Raw genomic sequence first — 9,495 nt, forward strand, 5'->3', positions numbered from 1 at the left:
AGTGCTTGGCCTCCTTCAGAACTCGGCCTCTCAACAGAACATATTTCAGCCTCTTAGAAGAGACCTCGGCTTCAACAGAATTCAGCCTCTAGAACAGACCTCGGTTTCAACAGGGCTGTACTTGGCCTCCTTTAAACCAGAACCAAAACAGACAGAAAAACCTTCAAAATGTATGCCAAAATCTCCTTCCACAGCTCAGCAAATGCTTCACAAAAGACTTCTGCAACTCGACTTTACTTCACTTAATGGTTCATGAGGTATGAACCTCATATCTGCTTCTTCTGCTCGCTAAAACAGAACTGAACTTGCTTGAGCGGTTGTTAGAAATGCTCCTTCTCACGTCTATTTATAATGCATTTGGGGTCTAGGGTAGAGCTGACTTATCCACTGGCTGGGCCGACTTGTGCAACTGTCAGAATGGATAATGAGTATTCAAAAATTCATATCTCCTCAATCTTGAGGAGTTAGAAGGCATGCCATATATCGTTGGAAAGGTCTCGAAATATGCTATTTGACTATGCCACTTTCCCTTTCATTTGGACAGTCTTTGGCATCAATAACAACCATTATCTTGGCTTATTTTTGGTAAAGGTTTTCTTTTGTTGAGATCCATGATTTCATAATTAGAATTTTGTTTGAAGAGAAATTGATTTTGATATTTGAATTTGATTGTATAACTACCATAGTAATTCAGAGAAAACTACCAGAGTATCAATAGTTCATAGTAGGGAGTGAAATGTGCTTTGTTGGGACATACTGTAGTAAGAAAAATTGAAATTGCAAGTCCTATATGGTAATTGTAATTTTTGCGAAGGCTCATGTCTTTTGTGAAGGTTGTTTTCTTTTCACAAGTAGAATTATTATTGAAAAGAAATTGACTAGGATTTTGAATATGATCATATAACTAAGTTCTTATGTTCGTGTGTTGTTTCTGCAGATCCATCTGGTTTTATTCTCTTCCCTCTTGTCGTACATTCATTTGATTTAATAGTATCTGCATGTGGAATACTTTCCATCCGAGGTACACGTGATCCAAGTCTAAAGTCACCTGTGGAAGATCCCATGGCAATACTCCAGAAAGGATATTCTATCACTATATTTTTGGCAGTTATTGCATTTGCTGGGGTAAGATTCTATTCTATATACATACAGATTAATTTCTATTACAAGGTCAAGTTTTGTGTTGCAAGTGATTTATACTTTTTCCATATCCAAATTCTTTTCGCTCACTTGTATAAATGTTTCTTATATTCTGTTGTTTCTTCTGTCGTTTTCTGGCTACAGTCTACACGTTGGCTTCTTTACTCTGATCAAGCTCCTACGGCATGGTTACACTTTGCACTTTGTGGGCTAGTAGGAATCATAACAGCCTATCTTTTTGTTTGGATCACTCAATACTATACAGATTACAAATATGAACCTGTACGGACACTGGCACTGTCAAGCTCTACTGGACATGGGACGAATATTATTGCAGGGGTTAGCTTGGGTTTGGAATCAACTGCTCTTCCAGTACTTGTTATCACTGTGGCTATTATTTCTGCATTCTGGCTTGGACGAACTTCAGGTCTAGTTGAGTCCGATGGAACTCCAACAGGTGGCCTTTTTGGCACAGCTGTAGCTACTATGGGAATGCTTAGTACTGCAGCATATGTTTTGACAATGGATATGTTTGGGCCAATAGCTGATAATGCAGGTGGAATTGTGGAAATGAGTCAACAGGTAAAAGTTTCTATGTTTCACTGTCAATGAAGAGTATAATTTGTTCAAGTCTTGTTTCATCTTTTGAACCTAGTTTATTATCCTATATGAGAAGGGAAGAAAAGTAGAAACTGAATATCTTAGTATCTTGGGACAGGTCTTAAGAACCTGACTATCTGTCCCAGAAGTATATGTTACACAGTCTTTTGTCAGTTCTAATAGGATACAGCTTCTAGTTTTTATGAATAAGTTGTAAATCCAATTGTAATTTCTGCTTGCAGCCTGAAAGTGTAAGAGAAATTACAGATCTTCTTGATGCAGTCGGGAACACCACAAAAGCAACCACCAAAGGCTTTGCAATTGGATCTGCTGCATTAGCTTCTTTTCTTTTATTCAGTGCCTATATGGATGAAGTATCAGCTTATGCTCATCAACCGTTTACGCAGGCATGTATTTTCTCCAGAACATTTGTAATTTTCTAAATAATGGATAGTAACATGATTGAAACCAAGTTTTATTTATAGAAATAATGTATATTTTATGTCTTATATGATGTTGAGTAAATACAAGAGCTTCACTTTAGTCATTAGCAGAGCAGAGACTAAGAGTGCAGTTATGTGAGATGGGGCAAAGTCCATTTCACAACTTAAATAGATTCAGTAGTATTAGATGCTCTAATTTAAGATATGCTTCTATGGCTAATAAGTAACCTGGGTGTTCTGAAATGCTTGTCTTATGGATATATAATGCCACATGCAATTTATATCTCCCTATGCTTTATGGAGAAACTCTGGGCAGATCCCCCTCCTTTTCAGTATTCCTGTTTTTCGACCTTGTTTTTTGTTTTCGTGACTTTAGCTCCAAATTTGATAGCTAGCCATTTCCAAAATGTTAATCATTTTTATATTACAAAGTTAGCTGTTTTAAGGATGATGCACTTAAGTCCATTGAAACTCTTGCCTAGAGAACATTTTAGGTTGCCAAACTTCCTTTTAGTTTGAGCTGCTCATTTGATTAGTTTTGACATGAGTTCATTGAATTGCAATTTTGTTATTATCTTTGGTGGGCATTTTAAATCTAACATAATATGTAAGCTTTAAGTTTATTACAGGTTGATATAGCTATTCCAGAGGTGTTTCTTGGAGGTCTATTGGGATCGATGCTTATTTTCCTATTCAGTGCATGGGCATGTTCTGCAGTTGGTCGAACAGCCCAGGAAGTTGTTAAGGAAATGCGGAGGCACTTTATAGATCGACCTGGCATAATGGTTAGTATTCAAAAAATTGTGTTGTTCCTTAGCTTTCGGTTTGTTGCCTGAGGACTGCATTTTTTTAAGCATTATTATTATATGTTTTATGTTGAGTGCAAATGGATTCTTCAGCTAAAACTGGCGATGCTCTGTTGCAGACATATCAAGAGAAGCCAGATTATGCACGTTGTGTTGCAATAGTAGCAACTGCTTCACTTCGGGAGATGATAAAGCCTGGTGCTTTAGCAGTTGTATCTCCTGTTTTAATTGGTAAAAGATCTTTGATCTGATATTCTGCATGTCTTGGTTTCTTTGTTACAAATGTCATTTTTCCAGGATTTTTTTAATATTTTATTTTAATTTTATTTATTGATGTATTTAGATGGCATCTATGTCAAGTCACATTACTGCTCAGGATAATAAAAATATGTTGGGCTAAGAATTCGAGAGCGGTATCTATTCTGTCATAATCCCCCAGGATTTGCACCTGCCTTGGCTATTTTACCCAAGACCTGTGCCCGGGGTAGGATAATGGGTACTCCTTGCTGAAAATTCATCTTATGAGATGGTCATGTCTACTCCAAAAGGGCATAGTTCAAAGGCTGCAAGGCATGACCGTTAACAGTTATAGCTTATAAGCAAAAATATGGCATTTGGCCATCAATATATTTTTTGGTACGAAATGGATTTTTTTTTTGCAAATTACTAAATTCATTTAAGGCTCATTAAGCCCAATTAAAAGATCAGCCTTCCAGAAGCTAGGTTAGACCTCAGATGATCACCCTGACTTTCAAGTTTTTCCTGGTCTGAGGGGAAGGGGAAAACTCAAGGGAGAGTGTGTTAAAAACCAGAACTTCTATCTGCAAGAACCATAATAGAACAGGAAAAAAGTGTTTTTTAACAGCCACCGTACCCTGACTTTCAACAGCCATTGTCATAGACATTAACTGCTTAAGCCATAGAAACATTGAAAACCTGGCAACATTTGGAGCCAATATTTCTTCTCTTGTTCTTCTTGTGCGCCCAAGGTACACCCCCCATTTAAGATAAATGATTATGAGTCAGGGCCATGTGACTTTGGAATTAACTGAGAGAAATGTCTGCAAGCAACACAGCTTCTGAGGTGAAAGAATCCATCACCTGCTTGCTGCGAGGTGCAAATACCCAACAAACATCCTAATCTTGCCATCTTTACCCTTCGAAGCTGGTATAAATGCACGTTATCACTTTGCCTTTTAAGTTTAAATCCATTATCAGGTTACTGAACATTTCCTTGGGGATATATATAATCTCTTGTGGTTTTAGTGTATGCAAATCCAGTTTATATGGTGAAGTTAATCCATTGTTATAATGTCAGCGTTTTAGTCCTTGTCAGAAACATTTACCTTGGCTAGCACAACTTTCAAAAACATTGAAACTTCCATGGTTGAGAGGAAAAAGCTGTTATTAGTTTTAAAAGTTTATTCTATCTATCAAGTGATCTGCTTGAGAAGTTAACAGTTCAGAAGTACATCCCCCATTTAAGATAAATGATTATGAGTCAGAGCCATGTGACTTTGGAGCCAATATTTCTTCTCTCGTTCTTCCTGTGCGCCCAAGGTGTAAGTACACTGTACACCCCCCATTTAAGATAAATGATTATGAGCAGTGTTGTTAAAATCCCGATAAAATCGCGATTTTTTCAAAAAATCGCGATTTTATCCATAACCCGATCAAATCGCGATTTTTATCCATAAAAATCGCCAATTTTTTTTATACCCGATTTTTTCGAAAAAATCGGGATTTTTTGTGAAAAAATCCCTACTGGCGCGGGCAGCGGGCTTTTATATGCAAAAATCGTTTTTTTTTTTATTCATTTGGCTGTCCGCGCGGAGGACATCAGTGAAAGCAGTGACATTTTCTCGCAAGAGGGGCAGAGGAAATCAATAGGATTAGAGTCTTAGACTTTCATTTTATTGTATATGACATTATGACATGATGAGATACATTATCATATTTTTTGTTGATATTTTGAGGCTGAGTTGGGACTCAGGACTTACTATTCAGGACATGATTCAATGTTATGTGTGATTTTAGCGCTAGAAATGATATTCAACATCTTATATATTATTAAGGAATTTAGACTTCTGTGATCCATAACATTGTTTAGTAATCTTCGGCAAAATCACATAATCAATCTTATGTCGACGCGTTTCGAACCAACCAGTGTGGTTCATCGTCAGGACAAGATGAAGAACTAATCTGGCTTAGCTTGATTAAATAGAGTGTGCAGAGACTCCAACGGCTATATTGCAACGGCTAATTTTGACCTGATGACCAAAGTCAAACTAATAATTTTATTGTTAATAGAGACATATTATTATTAGTTAATTGAATAATACAATAAATTTATTGTTTTAAATATAATGGTCATTAAATCTACATATTTATTAAAAACCTATATTTTTTTTTATTATTCGTAAATTATTTAATTACAAATAAATAGTATTAAATTACTATCTGTGTATTTATTTAATAATAATTGTTTATATCTAGGGACCCAATGGTAAACTAGATATAATGGTCATTAATAAATTATGGTAAATTAATAATGGTAAACTAAATATAATGGTCATTAATCAATTATATCTTCATAAAACCTATATTTATTATTATTCAAATCATTTAAATACGATTAAATATTATTAAATGTTCTTAGGATTTAGTTATCATAGGTAAAAGTTTAAATCCAAAAAATCATTTTAATTTAATATTTAAATGTAAAGGCCCATTCGAAATTAAAATAATAAGTTCTAATAATCTATATTTTCTTAATAATTTATAGTTCTAATATTATTAAAAGCAATAAATAGTATTCTAATTAAACCATTAATATTCCTCAAATATAGTTACAATAGGTAAAATAAAAGTACAAGTTTATTAAAAGTATATCCATTATCTCATGTTATCATATATTTTTATTAATTTCTTGTTTACCATTTAACCTAAGGGTCATTTGGTAAAACTAGATCACCTTTTATCATTAATTTAATAATTATATTCATTAATTATTTTTATTAACTATGTTATTAGTTAATTATCTTATTACTTATAAGGTTTAAAAAAGGGGGGGTCTTTATTAATTCGATATAAGGAAATCAGATAAAGGTAAAAATCAAATCTAATTCTGAAATACCCCCTGGAATAAGGTTAATACAATAAGCCGGAAATTATATTAATACCCCATGCACTCCATAATAATAAGATAAACCCGCCAAAACCAGAACTTGAGGAGAGGGAAGACAGAAACCCTAAGACTTAACAAAAGGGAAGGAGGAGGCTAGGAAGACAAGGCTGGGACCCAGCAACTGCTAATCTTCCAGCCATCATCCCTATTAAGATTGTTCGGCCTTTTCTCAATCTCCAGGGCCTCTCTAAATTTGCGATGGTGAAACTGCGCAACTTTGGCAATGACTTGAGCATCTTCTATACAAACATGATGCATAGTCTTACCCGCATGCTCAGCCAAGGCTGAGGACTTGGTCCTACCATGTCTTAAGTCAGCCGAATGCTCGCTAATCCGTTGATTGATAGAGCGACCAGTCTCACCAATGTAAGGGGTCCCACAGGAACAGGGAATGACATAGACGCCCTTCATGTCCTTAGGGTCAATAGGGTCTTTTACAGACCTGAGGGAGCTACGGATAGTGCGGAGAGGTCTAAAAGTTGCGGGCACATCGTACTTCCTCAGAACCCTCGCAATCCTATCTGTGGTCCCTTGGATGTAAGGAAGATTCACACCCAAGGTACGGTCTTTGGGAACCTTTCGGATGGAAGGCTCCTTCTTGGCCCTGAGGAAGGCTTTATGACCTAGGTGCCTATTATAACCATTCTTCTCAAAGACATCAAGGAGATGAGCCTTCTCCGCTTCCAAGCTCTCCTCATCCGAAATTCTAACAGCACGTGTGGCAAGCGTGCTAAGGACCCCTAACTTCTGAGCGGGGAAATGATGCGAAGACGCATGCAAGTATTGTTCAGTATGCGTCTTCTTTCTAAACACCTGATGAGAAAAGGAACCATCCACCTTCTTTGAGATGAGAACATCTAAGAACGGAAGACAACCATTATCTTCTTTTTCCATCGTGAATTTAATGGCGGCGGACTGGTTATTGAGGTGACTGAAGAAACGATCCAGCTCGACCGGACCATGAGACCAGACAACACCAGTGTCATCAACGAATCTTTTCCAAAGCTTCGGTAAGAGACGAGAGGAGGCCAAAGCCTTAGACTCAAACTCCTCCATGAAGAGATTAGCGACGACAGGGGACAAGGGGGAGCCCATGGCAACTCCGCAAGTCTGCTCATAGAATTCTCCCTCGAAGCTGAAAAAGGTGGAGGTAAGGCAAAGTTCAACTAACTTAGCCGTATCCGGGTCAGTTAGCTTATTAATTACCTTCATGGCCTCATTGATAGGAATACAAGTATAAAGAGAGACCACGTCGAAACTTACCAGAATGTCCTCAGGCTCAAGTTCAATTTTCTTAAGATCCTCAATAAAAGAAGCTGAGTCTTTGACAAAGGACTCAGTCTTCCCAACCAAGGGTCTCAACTTAGCAGCGAGGAACTTGGCCAGGAGGTAAGTTGGACCACCAATGGTATTGACAATGGGTCTCAGGGGGACCCCATCCTATTGGATTTTAGGAAGACCATAAATCCTAGGAGTGAAGGGGTTACCCTTATATATTAGTTTTTTTATCATATTTATGTGTCAATGTATTTATTTTATGTTGTAGATGGTTTAGATATTAAAAAAATTGAAAAAAAATGAATATTTTTGTGCCAAACGATTTTTTCCCGATTTTTTCCGCTTTTTTCCCGATTTTTACGATTTTTTCCGCTTTTTTCCCGGCGCCGAATAAATCCCGATCGCGATTTTAACAACATTGATTATGAGTCAGAGCCATGTGACTTTGGAATTAACTGAGAGAACTGTCTGCAAGCAACACAGCTTCTCAGGTGAAAGAATCCATCACCCACCTGCTGCGAGGTGCAAATACCCAACAAACATCCTAATCTTGCGATCTTTACCCTTGGAAGCTGGCATAAATGCGTGTTATCACTTTGTCTTGAAGTTTAAATCCATGATCAGGTTACTGAACATTTCCTTGGGGATAGAAATAATATCTTGTGGTTTTAGTGTATGCAAATCCAGTTTATATGGTGAAGTTAATCCATTGTTATAATATCAGCGTTTTAGTCCTTGTCAGAAACATTTACCTATTTCTTTTGCTTGGCTAGCACAACTTTCGAAAACATTGAAACTTCCATGGTTGAGAGGAAAAAGCTGTTATTAGTCTTAGAAGTTTATTTTATCTATCAAGTGATCTGCTTTCGAAGTTAACAGTTCAAAAGTGTCTTTTCCCTGTTTGCAAATTCTGTGCATTCATGTAATTTGTTTGATTTTATGTTTCCCATTTGTTCTTGCAGGTGTCTCATTTAAGATTCTGGGTCAGTATACAGATCAGCCTTTACTTGGTGCCAAAGTTGTCGCTTCAATGCTAATGTTTGCAACGGTCTCTGGTATTCTCATGGCCTTGTTTTTGAATACTGCTGGAGGTGCTTGGGATAATGCAAAGAAGTACATAGAAAGTGGTGCTCTTGGTGGAAAAGGAAGTGAAGCTCACAAGGCAGCTATTACAGGAGACACGTGAGTTATAATGGGAACATTGTCTTTAACATGCATTATCGCATGATTCATATTGCTGTCGTGTTATCCATCCTATGCTCACCTTGTTCTTCTACATTATCTGCAGTTAAACTTATTTTATCCTAATTTCTTTCTTGACAATGTCTTTTAATTAATGGAATGTGTTTATCAAGCTATTGACCTAAACGACTTGGTAATGCAGAGTTGGAGATCCATTCAAAGACACTGCTGGACCATCACTACATGTGCTCATCAAGATGCTTGCAACTATTACATTGGTCATGGCACCAATGTTTTTGTGAATTCACTGCAGGATCACGAGTGTTCACCTAGTAGCATCCATGTCTGGTGTCATATCCATATATTTTCTGTCCATTTTTATTGGATTTAGAAGCTGTTAAGCCTATATAATTTCTGTTTCTGAGGTAGGGTCTGTTTTCTGGATATCACTAACTGGTTAACTAACCTCGAGAGAAAAGTGATATTAGCAACAGCTGAGCAAAGTTGAACAGGATCTTTGTGGTTGTAATGATAAGCCATTATCATATTATTTATCTTTAGTTGGATCTGCAGTACATTTTTGCTGGGACTTCAATTTTAGCAGTGTGCAGACCTATGTGGTTCTTCTCAGCAATCATTTATCTGGTTCAATTTTTTGTACTCCTTTGCTCAAGGACTATTTATGTAAAATCATTAATTGGTAAAAGGGATATTGTTCTCCTATTATGTCTTGAACTGTAGTTACATTAGCGGAATTAAAATGTTCAATTGAGATATATATCCAGTTCATTGTCTGATCTCACAGCGACAATATTTTGGTTCAGAGGGCTGCAGTAAATTAGCCTATAGGAAATAGTAA

General features: G+C 36.7%; 1 protein-coding gene across 1 annotated transcript in view; it reads left to right on the top strand.

Moving 5' to 3' along the window:
• The window catches only part of LOC149176918 (pyrophosphate-energized membrane proton pump 2-like), a 66,169-nt gene extending 56,973 nt beyond the window's left edge, over positions 1 to 9,196 (top strand). Inside the window, exons 9-15 of the mRNA XM_089420016.1 lie at positions 938 to 1,125; positions 1,285 to 1,722; positions 1,983 to 2,147; positions 2,813 to 2,968; positions 3,109 to 3,220; positions 8,417 to 8,636; positions 8,839 to 9,196. Of these exons, the coding sequence (XP_089276142.1) occupies positions 938 to 1,125; positions 1,285 to 1,722; positions 1,983 to 2,147; positions 2,813 to 2,968; positions 3,109 to 3,220; positions 8,417 to 8,636; positions 8,839 to 8,938 (1,379 nt within the window). The 3' untranslated portion in view covers positions 8,939 to 9,196. The remainder of the gene's footprint in view (positions 1 to 937; positions 1,126 to 1,284; positions 1,723 to 1,982; positions 2,148 to 2,812; positions 2,969 to 3,108; positions 3,221 to 8,416; positions 8,637 to 8,838) is intronic.
• The last annotated feature ends 299 nt before the right edge of the window (positions 9,197 to 9,495 follow it).

The sequence above is a fragment of the Pinus tabuliformis genome, chromosome 4_1, assembly GCF_031772625.1.
Source record: "Pinus tabuliformis cultivar Carrire ecotype Pingquan chromosome 4_1, CPIR1, whole genome shotgun sequence".
In the NCBI taxonomy this organism is placed as follows: domain Eukaryota; kingdom Viridiplantae; phylum Streptophyta; class Pinopsida; order Pinales; family Pinaceae; genus Pinus; species Pinus tabuliformis.